The sequence below is a fragment of the Balearica regulorum genome, chromosome 13 (genome assembly GCF_011004875.1).
Source record: "Balearica regulorum gibbericeps isolate bBalReg1 chromosome 13, bBalReg1.pri, whole genome shotgun sequence".
Classification (NCBI taxonomy): domain Eukaryota; kingdom Metazoa; phylum Chordata; class Aves; order Gruiformes; family Gruidae; genus Balearica; species Balearica regulorum.
Window position 1 is genome coordinate 10,767,793 of NC_046196.1, and position 19,614 is coordinate 10,787,406.

Genomic DNA, 19,614 nt, shown 5'->3' on the forward strand with positions numbered 1-19,614 from the left:
AAGTGGCTTGCACGTTGCACATATTTTCTGCTTGCTTTAAAATGTGTATGAACCTCAGTATGCCTAACAGAAGTAGCTATTGCGTTGCAAACACAGAGGTTCAGTAGGAGCTGGAACGGAGACTTCATTAATGAGGATTCTGGCTCAGATCCTGGCACCACTGGTTGGACAAGGATATTGTTCGGTTCAGCCCAAGAGCAAATTTCTAGAGTTGTGTCATGCTGGGAGGGGGAGGGGTATCCCAACTTGCATGCTTTGAGCTGGCCCTTAATTGCAGAATCCCAGGCAAGAGTCCATAATATCTTGTTGGTGGAGCTCAGTAGCTGGAAGCTTGGCAGGTGCTCGTCTGCCTTTCTCTCATCAGCAAGTGTGCTCTGACAAAAGGGAGCTCCAGGAATTAAGCAGTCTTATTTGGTTAATTCCTTTATGGTCTTTGCTGGGAGCGCACAGACAAGCGTGCCTGCACAGTGGTGGTGCCCGTGCACAGCGGAGGAGCAGAGAGCTGCAGCCCCACAGGCCTGGGTGCAGCTGAAGCTGTTCAAGGCTGAAAGTGCAGTTGAATTAGCAGTTGCTCTCTGGAAAGGGGTGGCTGCACAACCATGCCAGCCTGTGTGTTACGTAGTGCTCAGATAGCAACACACGCACAGAGATGAGTTGTTTCTGGCTAGGAACAGGCTTGCAAATGGAGTCTGATGCCACTCACTGAATGGAAAGCTATAGGGCTTCATTAGAGGTGAAAAAAAGGTTAAAATAAATTTACTTTTTTTCATTTTTCCTATGTGCCACTTCTTATTTCCTGTTGACTTAATCTTTATTCATAGAATCATCTACGAGGCCATGAGAGCTTGGCCTGTGCAGATTTTTCATCTCTGGCTTATTAGCAACTCTAAGCTGAGCGCTGATGCTAGCAGATAGATACTTTTTAAATTACCTTTCAAAGTATTTCTTATACCTGGAATGTATGCAATTGGTGCTATAACCTGTTGAGAGCTGCCTGAAGATGGTACCATGTCTCACTCTTCATGGGCTTGGTGCGTCCTCCTTGATGTCCCAGTGCCACACTGAGCGTTACACAGAAGGATGCCAGGAAGGAGGGGAGCTGTTCTGTAGTGGTGTAGCTCTGACTGCATCAGGCCTCTCCTTGAAACCTTTAAAATGTGATGCGGAAGGTCAGCATGGGAAAAGCCAGGATACATGGATACAGCTGGAATTCTAACAGAAACCAATGGGCCCCTATGACTGAGTGATAACCAGTCAGTAACTGTGGTGGATTAGGGTTCTTAATTAATAAAGGGACACCTATCTATTTGCTTGATTTGTTATTTTAAAGTTTGAGTAATGACAGGTTTGGATTCTGCCTGTTAAATTTCATGAATTAACTCCGTATCCTGGTAACTTGTGTTTGGCTGCAACAGATTTTCCAACAAGAGGTCTCTGAAGCCATTTTTAGTTTCTGTTGGCAGTGTTGGCCCTGCAGAGCTAAGACTGATAGGCATTAGCTTGATTTTCACAGTTCTCTCTATACTGGGAATCCACTGAAATAAGCAAGTTGATTGTTTTACAAGGCCCCTTGCTGACAGATATGCAGAGTGGTAATTTCATCCTGAAGTGCTTTTTTTCACTGTCAGTATTAAGAATCAGACACAGCAGCATATGGGGGGGGATCTCATGTAATCATGCATCCACTTATTTTGCTGTTTGCCTCTTAAGATCTTACAGGCCCTTGGAAAGTCATACCATCCTGGCTGCTTCCGCTGTGTGGTGTGTAACGAGTGTTTGGATGGAGTCCCCTTCACTGTAGATGTGGAGAACAATATTTACTGTGTCAAAGACTACCATACGTAAGTACACAAATCCATTGCGTGCTTGGAAAAATTATAGTAGTTAAATTATTGGTAGAGTTCTAAGCCTTGTAGCAGATAAAAAGGGTCATTCCTATTTGTTCGGATGTCCCTTAAGTGCTGCTCTCACATGTTGCATTTGTAAAGTATTTTGAAGTTACATTAAAGGTTGCTTCATGGGCCCATTGTGGCATGCAGTGGTCAGGGGAGGTTGAAAGTCAAGCTGTGTCAGAGGATGTGCTTCTCTGGTGGCTTTCTCTAATAGTGAAAGTCCTGAAAGACGTAATTAGATCAAGCTAGTTCTGGAAGTGATGGTAGGTTCTGCTGGCTGTTTCTAAGAGTCGACGTTCTGGTAGTGATGATTCTGGCGAATTTAAGTTAGGTTTACCTAGACTGGACAGCAGACACGTAATTAGCAGCTAATGTTAGAATGATTTTAGCCTCGCCTGACAAAGTTTTGTAGTTTAAGTGATTGTTTTTGGACTCCTTTCTGCTCCTACTCAAAGGCAACATGAATGCTCTTACCTCCAGTTAACCAGTAACTCGGCTTATGCAGCAAGCGTAAATTGCTCTGAACTCAACCCTATTGGTACCAAGTTGACCGTGTTACAAGGATAGAGTGAATGTTGGCCCAGTGATTGTCGTAAAATGCAGCTGTGGATAAGACCAGTTGATGTATTTGATTTAAGTAGCTCCTAGCCACAATCAGCCCCTCTCCTATTTAGCATGGTTATGTCTTCCTGACGTCAGATGGTGATAGGCCCCAAGGCAGGAGCTGCTTTGCACTATGTCTATGGGTCAGGAAGACCTAAGCAATAAAGCTGGGGTAGATCAGCCTCTTCCAAGTCTCCTTTTCCCTGAATATCATCAAACATTTAGAGGTGTTTCAAATCCTGTGGCTCTACATTTTGCTAAAAACAAGGCATAGTTAGAATAGTGCTCTCAGTTCTACTTTTTGAAGAAGCTTTAAATGTGATTTGAACACTTTTTTTCTTGCACCCTAGGGTTTTTGCACCAAAATGCGCTTCCTGTAACCAGCCGATCCTACCAGCACAGGTACATGTTAACATGCACTGACTCTTTAGAGAAAACAGCTGTTGGCATATGAACATTTCTAAAAACACATTAGATGCTTTTCCTCCCTCTTCTAGAATTTATACTGTGTCAGATACTAAACTAAATACAGTTCAGCAGTAATGTCATTCCCAAACATTTCCAGAGGTTGTAATAGTCATACTACTTATGCAGCATAATACTTTGTGTCTTTAGGGTGCTTTCCAGGTCTTAATTATGTTGTTATAAATCTCATTTAATTGAAAGCCCTGACTGGGACTCCAACAACAACCCAAGAAGTAAAGCCCTGTTTATTTTTAGAATTTCCCACTAGCTCAAGTAGCAATTTTCCTTGTCTGCTACATTTGCATTTCTGATGTGGATCTGTTAAGATGCCCAAACTTGAAAAGACAGCTGAGGGTTACCCTGACCCTGTGAAAAGGCCACACAGTGTGTCGTCCTGGGGTGGCAATGTAATGAAAGTGCATAAAGGGGTGGAAAAGGAAGTAGAAAAGGTGGCCAAAAGGGAGGCCAAATGAATGACCTGCTTGCAACCTCAGCCCATCCTGACAGCATAGTTAGCACGATAAGACTTACGCATTAAGACACCCTTTTTCTGCCTGCCCACAGTGGTGCTTCCTCATACTGTGGTGGGTGCAGGACCCTCTGAGTTGCCATTGCTGAGGTTGCTGACCCGCTCATTTGTAAGGAAGGGCCTCAGCGCCTTCTTCCTTTTCCTCTTGTTATATTTATAGAGCCAGGGCTTGCATCCTATAAGCTGCTGTGCCCCAATAAAGCCTGTGGCTACAGCCTCTCAGCATGCCCACCTCCATCGCTCTGCATGTTACTCTCTGTCATTATTATTTCTGTTAAATGGCCAGGTCTCACATAACTAAAAACCTTTATAAAGGCTAAGCCAGAACTGCTTGTCCTGCTGATGGAATGTGAGGACAAAACCCCTATGTAAATATCACTGGATTTGTGTCTTACAAAATTATTTAAAAAAAAAAAAAAAAAAGAAAAGGGGGAAAAAAAAAAGCAGTCCTATTGCTGACTCATCTGATGGCTAGCAGGATAGACACCACGTTCTTTCCCATGAAGGTTTCTTAGGTTAGTTCAAGTCTAGCAGCGCAGGTACTAACTTGCCCACAGCTTCTCAGACATAGTCTACGTCATATCTGATGCTCTAACCACACCTGGAACTGGAAACAATGCAAGGCAACATATTTAATGAGCTCTGTCTTCAGACGCTTCAGAGTGGATCAGGGAAAGAGTCTGTGAGGTTACAAGAAGGGTACGGGCTGCTCTGCAGGGCCTGGGGCTCAGCCAGGAATTACACAACTCGCTGCATCCACCCTCGCGCTGAGGTTTTGACCTGTGCACATAATTACCTGCTGGACTGGTATGTAAATCCCTATGGGGTACATACAGTGACATGTGCATGTGCAAAATAGCTGTGCAGCAGATGGCTTGAGGGGAATACAACTCCTGGAAAACTCAAGCCAGGATGTCTACAAGGAAAGGTTATCCAGTCAGCAGGTCATAGCTTTTGGCTGGTAATTCATTCAGATCCTGGGTGCCCTTGGAAAACTATTTGATTTCAAGACTAATTTGTCCCTTGAGGATGAAGTTTTGGCTATACTCCGCAAATGGCCGCTACAGCTTAGATATGCCAGACACCCATGCTGCTGTTAAACAGCAAAGCCAGCAGGCAGCAAGACCCTCAGCAGTCAGAGCTCTGTGAGGAAGAGACGATCCCTCAGGGAAACAGCTCTCCAAAACAATAGGTTGGTCACTGAAAGAAGATTGAGAAAACACTGATTATAAGCCCACTCTTACCTTCTCTCTGCTTCCCCAACAGGGCTCCGAGGAGACCATTCGGGTGGTATCCATGGACAAAGACTACCATGTGGAGTGCTATCACTGCGAGGTAAACATCAGGCGCCGCTGCCAGCCCACCCCATGGCCTGGCTTTGCTAGTAACGACCAGCCTCTTGGTGGGTGCCTGACTCACACCCCAGGGTGTGCTTGCTGGGTCTTGCACGCCTGGGCAGGTAGGGCTCTGCCCCATGGCTCCTGGAGGGAGGCAAAGGGAGGAGTGCTAGCTGGGCTGCGAGTGGTGCTGCCATCTCCAGTACCAAATTAGTTCTTTATTTTTCCCAGTATATTAACTTCAAAAGCTGGGTTTGGTTGGTGGGGTTGAATTTTCTCAATACTGCGAGTTGGGGAGAGAACAAAGGGTAGGTGCTGGTTCTCTTTTTCCTGATCTCTGGATAATAGCCTGTGTGGCTCTGATTTGAGGAGACTTGAATTTACATTGCCTGCACAGGAAAGGACCCTCACCCTGTGAGGGTGGAAGGCTTTTCTAGGGGAATCTCTGTTTTTTCCATGCTGGATGACTATTGATTCTTTATTAGAAAGAGTCAGGGATAGCAGTGACTTTCTGTCACTTTTTTGGGAGTAGTTTCTTTTTGTGCAGAACATCTAAACATTTATTGGGGCAGATCAATTTGTGGGATTAGTGCTCTTGCTTCAGAGAGGAGAGCTGAGTTCGGTCTTAGCTCTCCATCTGGGAACATGAGGAGGAAACAAACTCTTTCTTTTAGGATCAACCCAAAACCTCCCTTTTGCTGTAGGTTTGGCACTCTGATATAACATGCAAATATCCACACAGATCCTAACTGTGCTACCTAACTGTCTTAGTACCAGAGGGAAAAATGTAGCAATACTATCTTCTGTGCACTTTTGCACAAAAAGGTTTTACAGAGAGCTTGAGGGAGAAAATAACAACATTTGGGGCATCTTGAAATGCCTAAATGTAAGGAAGCCCCCATCTGCTGAGCTGTCTCCTTCCAACAGAGATACCTGATACTCCGTCCTTCTCTATTAATTTTTAAAGATATATTGGCACAGGAAATAGCAGCATTTTGGAGAGCTGTACTTCCCCCCTCCTTTTTCCCCCATCTATTGCTTTGTGCAGGCTTCACCTAAGATGACAGCTCCCTCCCCTTCTCTATCAGGCTATTGACTTTATATTAGAATGTCCCAATGGGGGTTTATGTGCAGTTCTGTTTCATTATTCATTTCCCCATTCTCCCTCCAGTTTGAGGCAAATCAAGCTGCCTCCACATCTGCCCAGAATGGCAGAGTGCATTTATGTACAGAAATCGGGGTTAGCCATGTGTTAACAGGGGTAAGTGACTGCCTAATGGTCTCAAATGGAGCACTCAAACTGTACATACTGGTCACTGCAGTCTCCAAATACTGCTACAAAGGCTAGTGCCAGTATTTTGAGGTATTCACATGGAGACTTTTGCAAAGGCTCTGATGCAGCCACTTCTGAAACACCATTAATGTCATCATCACCTGGTGGCCATGCAAAGTCCGTAGTCAGTTTGGAAACTTTGCTGGTTTTCTGTATCATCTCTTTCTTGTGCAACCACTTAACTTCTGAGACATGTAAGATGGTTTACAGATCAACGGACCTCCATTCTGAAACTGAAATCCACTGCGAAGGCAGGCTTTCTTATTGCAGAAAAAGAATATAATTTTGGAGAGGGAAAAAGGTATGAACACTTGGCACATCTGTAGGGTATCTGAAATTGTTAAATTCTAATGAGGAATTTAATTTTCAGGCTTACATAAAGGACTATCAAGTTACTATATAATGTGTAGTAACACACAGAAAAACTACATTGGTAGAAGCTTTGATTAAAGCCCCCCTAAACTAACACTCCAGTTTTAAAGCTTACTTTAAAACCCATTTTTCATTCTTATTTCAGCATTGTAAAATTTGAGGATTTTAACTGGAGCTATGAAACCTGAATAAATCATACTTTGTGTCCAATCAAAACCTTTGCATCAGTTTTTCAATACTAAAATGACCTATATGCCCAATTTGTTCTGGTTTTCTTTGTTTTGTTGGGGGGGGGGGGGAGGGTTGCTTTCTATTAAGTGCATAGATACATACTCAGAATCTCTGGTTTGTCAGGACTGATTACAGCAACAATTTTTAAGTATTTAACATCCTCGAAACATCAAATCCAAGAACAAAACTGCCATGACTTTCAAATGTCCTCAAAATTATAACGATGACAACTGAAAACCAGGATTGTCTCTATTGTAGTGTACATAATAGTCAGCAGGCAGGATCATTGTTTGTTGTTTTTCTTTTTATCTGTTCCTCCAGTGTTGTTCACCCATGTCGTCCCTGTAGTTCTGTGCTGATCCCAGAGGTACTAACGTGTTTCCACTAAAGATGGACCTTGGAGTTTTAAATTTGTTTTTAATTCCAAAATAGAGAAAGTGTAGCCCTGCTTTGGAAGTAAACCATGTCTCATCTCCCCATCTTCTCCACTCCTCTCATTCTCTACTTACGCGCCCCCGTTTCCTGCTCGCTGCCTATTGCAGAATTAGCTCCTTTTCTGTTGTAACCTCTTCTGGGTTGTGTCAGGGTCAGTCCTTGGCCTGTTTTTGTCTGATTTGCATCAACATTTAGTAGGTGCGGAAGAGAACAGAATGGGAAACAATGGGGAAAAAAATGCTGGGTACTACTATAGACTGTTCTGTTAGATTTCAGTGATGTCATTTTGCATAGTATGAGAGAGTCAGAGTCCACCTACCAAAAACTCTTGAGGTTGCTGCCTTTGGAGGCCCAGGAGGGAGCTTTCAGGGTTATGCAGCATTAGATCAGTGTTGTTGTGAGATGACCTACCTGAATCACTCACTGATCTGGGATGTTTGTGTTTCTTCTAGGATTGTGGCTTGCAGCTCAATGATGAGGAAGGCCATCGTTGTTACCCATTAGAGGGCCACTTGCTCTGCCACAGCTGTCATATCAGGCGCCTCAATATTAAATTGCCATCACATCCACCTCCAAGCTACCCAATGCATGTCACGGAACTCTGAAAGACATTTCCGTTACCAGTAAGCCGTTTGAAAGAGAAGACAAAACTCGAAAAAAATGACTTTCCTGTTCCTTTAAAGATGAGATTCCAGTAATAACCATCTAAACCAGCTATTTATTTTTTAAATCAGAGGTGAGGGGTCCTTTTCTGATCTTGTACATATGCATTCTTTTATCTAGACATTTTCACTGAGGCACCGTCTACTTGAACAAATAATTCACCACTAAACTGTAACTGTAAATGGCAGCAATTCTAAAAACAATGGTACAAAGGGCTGTTCTGCCCTCCCTACTTGCTTTCCTTCAGCAGAGATTTCGCCCAAGTAAGGAGTGTAGAATTAATTTCCAAAAGTTAGCACCTTATCACACTGCAGCAAGCCTGAGAAGATAAATGCTAGCATTTTAGCTAGTTTTCTTGAATTCTGGTCTTAGAGAATAGTCTCTCACATTTTTTAAAACTTAGATTCCCAGAAGTAGTGAATAGGAAGCAAACAAGTGTTTTTTAGCAAAGACAGTTTTCAGCAAGGGTTAAATTATGGCATTTTTGTGAAGAAGCGTCAGGCCAGCTTTCCCTCCTGCAAGGTTTCACAGTCATCTAAAGACTATTTAGGTTAATCAAGAAATATGGAAAGCATCTCACGTAAAAACCACATTACAGAGGAATATATCCAAAAGATTGGCACATGCAGGGTCATAACAGTTGCAGAAAGTTACCGACCCTTGTAATTGCTTGCCCTGTAGAAGTGTAGCCATGGTTCCAAAATGCATTTGTATCAACTTGATGATTTGGCACTTACTAAACAATTCCTCTTTTAAACCTGTTTTTTGTTTACTAGGGTAAACAAAGAAAGGGAAAGCCCCTTTCTTTGCAAAGGTACGCTTGTCTTTATACTACTTGTTTTATACAAGACTTCATTTGTTACCAACTGCTTTATGATTGTATGTTGATACATTATTAAAAAAAGAGGGGGACGATGGGGTTTGTATTATCTTTTCAGCTTTGTGTTCTTCTCTGGATGTACTTTTGAACTGATTATGGTGATTGTCTTCATTGGAAAACAAAGTACGGTTTATCAAAAATAATTTAGAGAGTCAAACCATTAAAACATTGCTATTTTATAACAAGTATTAGATGTACATAGAATGTACACACTCTCATGTTTTGCATAAGCTTTTACAGTAACCTCAGAGCTCTGGGGAAATATATGTCTTCCATATAGGAAGTTAGATGAATCTTTTTTATGGTTTGTTTTCTACCATGTGTTGATGATTTACATGCAAATCACACATCTGTACATTTAAAAAAAATTCCTTGCATTCTCATGAGAATTGATCCAGCCTTCCTGAATTTATATTTTAAATAAATCTATCATTGCTGTCTTTAACTGTATCTAAAATTACAATAAAATAAAATTCTGCTCCAGAGGAAGTGGAAATACCGGACCAGATTCTCCGCATGTAAACTGGGACATTTCCATGCCAGTTCTCAACACATCGAGAATCTGACCAATCCACTTGGAAATGGTCCCATATTAAATTCAACACGCAGACTGATGAAATTACTTATTTGGCAACAGCATTACAGTTTAGGTTTTTATGCTCCGTTGATTTTTTTGAAAGCCAGTTGTGGTGCTCTTGAAAAGTATAAAGAGCATCCAATGGACACCAATTCCTAAGTAGAATAATTAACTCCCTTAACTTTTTGGTAGTCTGGAATTTTCTTATGGGGGAAGGGGTGGGGACAGGAAAAATTCCTGTGAACTATTTTTTTCTGTTAACAAGGAACAAAAGGTATGTTTCCTGAACTTTTGCCAAACTTCCATTGGCCTAAATTAACCTGCCCTGCTGAATGTTCCTTGGCAAATCAGATGTGCCGTTAAAATGACATTTTTCTAATTAATATATATCAGTTTATAGTTAACATATTTAATGTGATAGCCATGTTTTGAAGGAATTCCAGTGCAACTAGTGCCCCATTTCTACAGTGTGACCTAAGAGGCCTGGCCTGCAACAGAGAGGGCATTGGGTACACACACACACACACACACACACACAGAGTTTCTGCATTTGCAACCATTACCTCTGTGTCCATAGTCACCAGCCCAGCCTCAGAAGGAAGTGAAAGTATACGTGCCTCTGCCCAAACAGCAAATGCTGGAAAAGGGAGAAAAAAAAAGTCTTAAATTGGATTGTACAACTAGATCAATTCCTTAAGGTTATTACAAACATGGAAGATATCGGCGCTTCAGGATAAACTTTTAGCATCAGCTGCCATGTAGTACTTTTTCCATTTAAGGACGCTGCTTTGGACCACATTTAGCTTTGAGGCATTTTTTTACCTGCTTGTCTTTACACTATACATTAAGGAACCCAAATTAAGAAAACAATCATTAAAATACACAGAGAAAGTTTGGGTCTGTTCCTGTGAACAAGTCATCCCCTAACAGCACTCGCTGTACTGGAAAAATGCTTTGCTCTACCAGTATAGAAGCAAAACCTTCAATATCACAGTGGCCAGAGAGGGAGGTGACTGACTTACTCTCGCATTCAGCCCAGCCTTCTGGCAGTACCTTCCGTAGCACTTGGCAGGTTTCAGGTCCCACTCCAACATGCTTCTCAAGGGACAGCACACTGACATGTATAAACCATACCTTTCCTTCTTGTTTGAAAACAGTCGTGCTGTAAAACAGAATAATATTTAATTTCATTTCACATGTTAATTTGACAGTTTCTTGTAGCTGTACTCAGTTCCACTGTGTTAAGTATCATCATGGTAAAGATATTGAAAGGTAATATTTCAATATAGAATAAGCAAGTTGTTTAAAACCAGAAAGCAGCAGTTGTTGTTCCAGTACTTTCTACAGACAGGTGCGTTCTGTTACTGTATAATGAAGTACAGCTTTGCTTTTCCAGCATTTAGTACAAAAAAACCTGGAGCTTGAGTGAAATTTTCCAGGGTCTTTTTTCAATCAAAGGGAAAAATAAAAGCAAATCTAAAATAATGATGTGCTGTACTCTTTAGTGCTAGTGACAGTTTCTGCACATTTTTACCTCCTGTCTGGAGAATTAAATGAGAAAGCTTCTTTTAATGGTTTTTCTTAAGGAGTGTTCTTAAGTCAGTTCAACACAGATGTACGCTTTCTAGAGTTCATTTTACGATGTGATTGTTCTTCGGAAGCCTTTGCTGTACTTTCAGACTATTTCCATAACGTTAAAACAATAACAACAGTTATCATTTGCATTGGAACTACACCTTTCCATTTTGGTAAGGAATTGTACACAGTCCCTACAGCACAGAGCTGTAGTAGGCAGTTCAGAGTCCCTCGTGCACTGGAGGACATGTTCCAAAGAAAGGACCAAAATAGTAATTTAAAAACAAAACAAAACAAAAGAATGCACTCAGATAATTGAGCTTTCAAAGAGGGTTTGTTTGGGTTTCTTTCCTTTTCCTTTCACTTGTGTGCACATGTGTGTATATGTTTTGTAAGGTGGAGCTTCAAAAGGAAAACATGGTTAGAGGAGCTCTTTAAGACCAGAAATTCCAGAGTAGTTAAGTAAACCAAAGCTCTAAAGGAGACAAAAGCTGCTTTCTTGTGTTTCAAGAAAAGTTTAAAAGTTTGTGATTCATCCTGTAACTAATGCCGTAACTAGAGTATATAATTTGACTTAAATTAAGTTTTCATTTGAGAAATATTTTCATTTTCTTTAAAAGAATATAGTTTTCTTCCAAGAACTTGGACCAACGTTGATTTTTATTTTGTAGGAAATATATAAATTCCCAGTTTGTATATCATGTAACTAGTTTACATGCTGAAAATATACATTAGTTTAACTATTTTTGTGTATATATCCTTGTAAAACCTTTCAATGTGCTTCTGTCTTTTAGTCTTTAGAATTACTTGTGGTTTTGTGTTTCAGTGTTTGATTCCCTTGATTGTTGAAGAAAAAAAATTGGGAAATGTAGATTTATTTATCTAAAGAAGCTACTTGCTCTTATCCTAAGTTATTTAATATTAAAGTCAGAAGTTTCATTTAACCTTAGATGCTATAATCTGCTTTTTTCAATAAAGACATTTTGTAGTTATCTTTGATGTTGTAGTTTGTTGCATATAAGTATTTTGTTTTTTTTTTTTTTTAAATCTAGGTGGGCACTAAAACAATTTTCAGGAGATCCTTGTATTGCCTACAGAAATGCCTAACTGATATTAATTGATTGCAGCTGTATTCATAAAAGATTTTGGTCCTCCAGTGCAAGTGTTACTAATTAAGGTCTAAAATATGCCCACAGCTAACGTTTTGCAGCTGCACTTAGAAAAGAATTTAGCCACTCTGGCAATTTTTAATTAAGCCTCAACCAGTCTGGCTAGTTCACATGTAGGACAGTCAGTATTAAGGAACACTTCCTTTTCAGGACTCCCATTATGTTTTAGAGTGTTGCAGACAAGAAGTACTTGCCTGGGCTATGAACTTGCATAGCTTTAAGCACTCGCACCTTGGCAAGAAAAATTGAGAAAAATTCCCCAAACTAAGTCACAGTAATTCAGAAACTGTGGCCAGAGCTCTGATTGATAGAATCGAAAAGATGCTTTTTTTAATGCATGTTACCTTTCTGAAGCTCTTTGCCACTTTCTTGTCTCCAGCTTCATGGTGCAGGTGGGAGCTGGGTCACATTTACCTTCCACATGCAGTGGTCCTGCAAGAGCAGCCATCTGTCAGGTAAAAGGTTCATCGGTGCTGGTGTCTGGTCTCCAACCGTGGCCAAAAGCAGATGCCTGGGGAAAGACAAGAATCAGTTTCTTCCTGGTTTCCTCACATTCAGTGGGTTGCCTTACCATGAAGCTGGTCAGTCTACCACCCTTGTGGATGCTCTTTCTTCCAGTGACTCGCAGAAGCCAACTACTGGCAAGCTGCTACTTCAGTGTGATGCCACCCTCTCCCCAAAAGAGGCCTGCTCTGCAACTCTGCCACCCTGGCTTTGCAACGGATAAAGGACTTGACATTTGGAAATGAAACTTACTGGTAGTTTGCACACTGGCTATTTTGGCAAATTTTTCTTTTGCACAGCCAGAATGGAAAGAGTTACAAATGCCACAATTGTTTTAGGGACACAGTCTGCATTGCTGTGCTTTGAAACAGATGTACCACACTTCTGTAGGGCCTTCACATACATACTATCTTCTCATTCTCATAATTTTTAAAAATGCATTCAAAATGAGCAATTCATACCCTCCTTGAAGGAGAAAAAAAAAACACCCACAAAGACTGGGCAGCTCAAAGTGTCACCACGTGGGTGACACAAATGTAGTCCATAAGCTCTAGGACATACTCTTAACACAGCAAAAAATGTATACCAACCCATAAACAGCCTGGTTAAAAAGAACAGAGTACTTCTTTTAAAAATACTAACTGCCCCTCGTGGGCCTCCTTGCAGGAAACACATACTGGGAAATGACCATACATTCACTGCAGGAAGGCGGGTGAGTCAGGGCCCAGCTCCCAGAGGGCAGACCACAGAAGTCTCCAGTGTCATAGGGCTTCCTGGCACAGCATCTGAACCACAGGGCAGTGTGTAGCTGGAAGCTGCTGCATGACACATGGTGCTAACTCTGCAGGTCATTTGGCAGGGCTTTGCCAGCCCTGCTCGTCACCTTACCAGCCATCCCTGGGTCTCTACCCTTCACCTTGCAGCTACCGAGTAGAACAAGGATTGTTCCAAGAGACACTTGGCTAATGCTGAGAACCATTAGGATTACATGAACTAGGCCAGCAAGGCTGCCTTCAGCTCGCATCTGTTAGCTTTTAGTCTCCCTAATTCATAGACTTGTAGAGTAAGCGAGGTTGGACAAGACTACAGGAGGTCATTGTTGTAACACCTCCCACCACCCCACACCCATACTCCAAAGAGATATGCGCGTGTACATATGGGGGGGGGCCAGGGAGGAGAGTGTGCACCTTATATATATGTAATACCTTAAATATTCCCTTGGGTGTGTCATTGGGGAAGCTGGAATTGCAGTCTCATTCCTACTGCTACAGCACTTTTTAATTGGCCCAGCCTGACAGGTAGTAACAAAGCTGCTTGGGGGCAGTGGTGGGGGGGTGGTGGTGTTCACATCTGGCCTTGCAGGTTTCTGCCCAAGACACCAGCTGACTGGATCACTGCTGCCAATGCCTTTAACTTCACACCAAAGGTGGCAGAGGCTGGCAAACATAGAAAGGCAAAGAACCAGGGCCCTGCATGTGCCCTGGAACAGTGCAAACAACTTGAGATCAAGTATGAGAACTGCAGTTTGCAAGCATTTTGGGCTGGCATGATTTTTGCCTTTTTTTTTTTTTTCTCCTTTGCTAAACCATCATTTCAATCACTGATTTATTTACATTAAGCACTAGAACATAGCGACAGACACCTTTATTTAAGGCAAAGGACAGTAGTCTGCAATTACAATCACTCTCCCATCCAAGAACTCAGACCTTGTTACTCTGAATGTAGTTTAGGGCAGCAGCAACCTGCAGGCTTCTTCCTGCTTGCTGCCCCGCTTGCATGTCTATAATTTGCTGAACTACAATCCCAGTTGGTGCTACAATCTCATGCTTGGGGTTCACTGACAGATAAGAAACTTTGAAGGAGGAACTACTGAGCAAGGTCTGGAAATAGTGAGCAGGAGCTGGACATTGAGCAGGACACATCAGTCTTCTCTGGAAGCCTCAGCTGGACATGAAAGTGTCACCCTTTAAGTAGAGGGCATTGGTTTCTGGAGCAGGTCACCCCTCAGTCACCACCACTGGGCTCCTCAGCAGCTGAATGACGTATTTTAAAAGCTATTGAGTTAACCACAATTTTTGTTAAAACTCCAGAAGCCCAAAAATACTTTCTTCCTGTTCAAAATTCATTTAAGATCCCATCCTAGTGCTCAATGCAGTTCTCGCCATCTCTTCACTTAACACTGAGACAGCAAAAATAAGTAAGTTGCCATGTTGTTTATTAAGAGCACATAATAAGAACTAGCACATTTCTGCTGTACCTGCATTTTCCCTGTGCTGTTTCTGTTCCATCAGAAGAAAATACACTACATTAGACAGCATAAATCACTGTGCTCACACACACAACCTAGCAGATGTACAAACTGAAAACTGTACAAAAAGTAAGAAACCATGTGGAAAGCTGAGTTATCAGAAGCGATAAAATAAGTATCTATCCAGCAACGCATTTAAGAACAAATTCTTAAAGGTTTGCATCAGAGCTGAAAAAAAAATCCACAAAACCCCACATTTGCATGTACATGTCTGGGAAGTCATCACCTCAAAGAACAAGTACTGTATTGGTTAGTTACAGTAATTCAAGTGGTTAAACGGATTATCAAAAAAAACCCCTGTTCGTTAAAAATTTAGCACATTTAAACTATTGCAGGAATGTTAAAGCCAACTGATGGGTTAATTACTGGCTGCTCTGGCAAGGCAAATGAAAGCCAGAGGCACCCCTCAGTGCTTCCAGGCACTGTAAGGAAACAGTGACATGCGCAGTTCCCAACTAGTGTAAATGGATTTTGTGCCACTAAAACCAAGGAAGCTGTGCTGGTTCATGCTAAGCAAGAGTGTCTTGTGCCCTCTGTGAGATGGCATTAGGATAGGAAAGAGAATTATTCTATCAAGCTGCATCTTTTACTGCCTAATGAAACTGAAAGCTCCATGAGTCAAATGTGACAAGCTTACCAGAGAGGAAATAAAGCAGCAATAAATTCTGCTCTGTGAAGGTTAGTTATTGTGTGGCTCCGGTCTCACCTAAGTGCCTTTACCTGAACTTTGCAAAGGTCACACACTGTGTGTAAGGTCGGATGCAGTGATGGAGTAGGGAGGAAAATGAAAACAGCACACATGGCAGGGTGCAATGCCAGGGAGAGAGCAACAAGACTTACCTGCGATACCTGCAAGCCACACATTCAACTGCACTTACCTCTACCAGAGGCTCCCAGAAATTCTTTTCCACAGAGCTTCTTTAAAGTGCTGAGGAAAAAAAAGGGCACCAGTGTCCTGCAGCAGGAACTGCTGACTGTCTTCCAAAAGGACAGTGGTGGCACTCCTCCAAACCTGCCTGTGCTGGGACTCACCTGGGACTTGGTCCTTTTTCTCACTCCTCCTTCCTATATCAGAAAAAGAATAGAAAAGAAAAAAAAAATCATAGCTTTCTGCACCATTCACTTTTCTGTTCCTTATCAGGGCATTTCCCAGCAAGGGAGAAGACGGCACCCTGTCGGGCACAGGGCTGTGGCACCTCGGCACAGGCTGCTTGCCAGTGGTCACTTTGTCACACTGAGTCCTTTTTATCAAAATGGCAAGTCTTGGTCCAACAATCATTACAGTCACTTTAAACACATCCTATTGCTTCTAGCAATGTCTTATCATTTGGAATAGATCATTTGCTACCTACATTCCCAACCCATAAAAGCTGTATCTACAGTTTATTTGGCTCATTGTTCTTTTATCACCCCAATATACCACACTTAATGGTAAAAGTGACAGACATTCACCTGTAGTAAGATCTGGTTTTAGTTGGTTATAAACATTATTTAATTCTCTCTTTTAAAAAATGTTTGTAATCTTTTTTTTTTTAAATAACTTACTTTCCTTGCAATCAGCTGCTAGCTGCTCTCTTACAGCACATTTTCCAAGCTCTGGATCAAAAATATTTTTTTTTAAAGCCAGAAAAAACTACTTTAAAAAAGAATAAATTTACTGCCAGTTACGAATTTCATGATATAACTTAACTTCAGCTTGATTTTTTTTTTTGGCCTTAAACATAATATCTTCAAAGCTGAAATCTTTTCCTTTTTGATAAGTGAAAAGATAATATGAAGCTAGGCACCTACTGCACTGCACATAAGTACATTTCCTCACACTATCTGGCAGTATACATTATTCTTTACTCCCTCTCCAGCTGAAGCTTACCAAATACCCTATTTTACCAGGGAGGAAGTTATCCCTGTCCAAGCTGCAGATATGCACTCAAAGACAGGCAGCAGGGCTGGCAAGAACAGGACCCATGAGCTCTACTCGCTGCAGCTGTGACAGGCTACGGGCCAGGCTACAGCAAAAGATGAGGATCAAAGGCCTGTACTGCCTTGGGTGACGTTGTAGGTACGGCCCCACTGCCAGCTGCAACAAAGCAGAGGCTTGCGAGCACAGCAAGAGGCACCCTTCTGGGGTGTTGTCATGTTTGGGTGTTAGATGAAAAAAAAGTTGCAGCACGTTGAACTAAAATAAAGAAGGCCAAAAGGTGGGAGAGCCAGAGGTGACCCAGTCAGTGGCTCAGTTTGAGGAGCCGATGGCTACTACTCAGCCTCCTGCATGTTGCCAAGTGCACCAACTTTGGAGGACATGGGAATGTCACCAGAGGACCTTTTCCAGTGGAAATATCAGTTATTTCAAAACAGATACCCCTGAGGGGCATACTCCATCCTCCCAGAGCACACAGCAGAGCCAGCTACCAAGCAAGCATTAGAAAGGCTAGAGCAGCACCGCCGATCCCTCTCCTCCTCTTCCAAAATGGCTGTTTGGAGCTGGGGGCTGGCACAAAGCCTCACCAAACCCCACATGTTGTGTAAATAACCCCAAGAGGCCTGACAATGCCTCTGCCACATTTCTTACCTGAAGAAGATCAGAAATTATTATCTGGGAGGGTGTGGAGGAGACCCTCCTCTTGTGCCTGCTGCTGTGAATTGCAGTGAGCTCCGCTAAGCTCTGCTCCACCACAACAAGTCTAGGTTTAGCTGTACAACTATCTCAGTGTTGGTTTGGCGTTTTTTTTGGGGGGCAGTAGAAGCTTCTGGAAGTCACTAAAAATAAGTTTGTTTGGGTTTTTAAACCTAATCTAAACACATTTGTGTCGTCTTTCAAAATGGCACTTCCCCCTTGTCCCTACTTGACAACAGATTTTTCAGTCATTAAGAATGATCTGTATGCACAGAAATATCTCGGGTTATTTTTCCCATAATCAAAAGAAAACAAATCCCAGAGCAGGCCTGGCAGGCTGCTTCCGGCCAGCGCTGCTGCCCCCCCAGAGACCCATCATACTCAGCTGCTGCCTTCAGAGGGCAAACAAGAAAGTTTGCTTTCAATATAAAATTAGACACTGAAAAAACTGACTTTTTTTTTTTCCACCCCAAACTATTGCCCAACTACTTTTCCATTAAACCTATTCCAAGACAGTAATTTAGATGTATATGAGTCGCTTGGATTGTATAAGCCAGCATTTATGTTCTCTCCCCACTCCCCTCCTGCTGTCAGTACCATTTGATATATTCCTGGTGAGTGCTGGAAGCTCACATCACGCTGCAGTCACTTGTAAGCATTTGTGATAAAGCTCAAACCATGCTATCAGCTACCAGGATGCCCTCTGCTATTGCCTGCTTGGTTTCACGTGCTTTTGTCTACAAGGCCCTTCCTGATTATAGAGGATTGGCATTTAGAAGGAACTGCAAAGTTATTTACCTCGTTATCTTCCTTTAAATCCCTCCCTAATATGTTCATCTGCTGTGATAACTAAATGAATTTTGCCAGTTAGAGCTGGTAACATGCTATGGCTACCACCTGTACCCATCTATCCCATTTTAAATTTGGACGGTAATTTTCTGAGGACAAAAAGCTGTATTTTAATTACACAGAAGACATTCTTGCAACTCTGCAACTCCAAATTTACAAGTAAACACCAACAAATCTTTCGGTATTGCCAAAATCTTTTTGGCCTAATGTAATGGCAGTTCTGCTATAGGAAGCATTCCTATGTCTAGCACTGAAAGCTGTCCTTATTAAAAAAAAATTAAAAAAGAAAATCTATCACAGCCATCCTTATCAGTAGGATTCCTGCAGCGGTTTTACATTGCTAAGTATAAATTAAAGATATTTCATAAGCAGTTCACAATAATTTATGCAATTCATCTTTTGCTTTCTCTGTCCACTATAGGTGGCATTGGTGAGAAAATTGCTGGCCACTATCTCGAATTGTTGACGAAAGCTTCTGAAACGCTCTGCATTCTTGTGACGGGGACCTTAGCAAGGGACCACTGTCGGCACTCTTAGCCTTGGGTTTACAAGGTCAGATAAGCCACTGCAGCATTTTCTTTTCACGTCTGATCAAGTGCGCAAAAACTTGGGCATGAGTATTCCTGCTCGTTACTCTTATGTCCTGGGGTCTTCATCCAAGAGCATTCAGAGAAAGCAAGCATGAAACAAGGCTGCAAAGCAACATCATTTAAAAATTGAAGCAGAGTTACAAAAACCATCTGGGGGCCTAAACCAACCTTTTGCTATCCACGTACAGTACCCAGCACAATGGAGACCCAACATATTATCGAGCCCCTAGACTTTATGGTTTAATGAACTTTTTCATTTTAGCAAATCTGCTAATTCATTAGATGTCCCATCTTTTGCATTTACAGCAGCTTTGAGCACCGCAAGATCTTTAATCCTCAGCTAGGCCTCTTCCCTTAAAAATACATATCATCATACTGGATAAGCTGCCACAAGAACGCAAAATAAGTGTTTTGTGTCATCGCATTTTTCAGTGTGCAGTTGCATGAACTACACTCCAGTGAGCTCTGGAGAAGAGGAAAATTACAGTAGCTCTGATCATTATAAAATATTCAGAAGGTGAAGCTCAAACACAAAAAGGATCCTAGTTGAGAAAGGTTCTTTCACTGCTGTTGACTCCAAAGAAATAACTGGAGGCACCACTGCGTATCACCAACCCCCTGCTGCATCAGGCTTTATACACGCAGGATTGCACAAGCCACTATATTAGGATTTTATATTCCCTTTTAA

At 41.9% G+C, this 19,614-nt stretch overlaps 1 protein-coding gene across 3 annotated transcripts in view; it reads left to right on the plus strand.

The window, feature by feature from the left end:
• The window catches only part of WTIP (WT1 interacting protein), an 85,084-nt gene extending 73,193 nt beyond the window's left edge, over window positions 1-11,891 (plus strand). For all 3 annotated transcript variants that reach the window (XM_075765532.1, XM_075765529.1, XM_075765531.1), the window contains 4 exons: window positions 1,711-1,841; window positions 2,846-2,897; window positions 4,756-4,824; window positions 7,650-11,891. In XM_075765532.1, coding sequence (XP_075621647.1) covers window positions 1,711-1,841; window positions 2,846-2,897; window positions 4,756-4,824; window positions 7,650-7,802 — 405 coding nt within the window. In that variant the 3' untranslated portion in view covers window positions 7,803-11,891. The remainder of the gene's footprint in view (window positions 1-1,710; window positions 1,842-2,845; window positions 2,898-4,755; window positions 4,825-7,649) is intronic.
• Window positions 11,892-19,614: the final 7,723 nt, after the last annotated feature.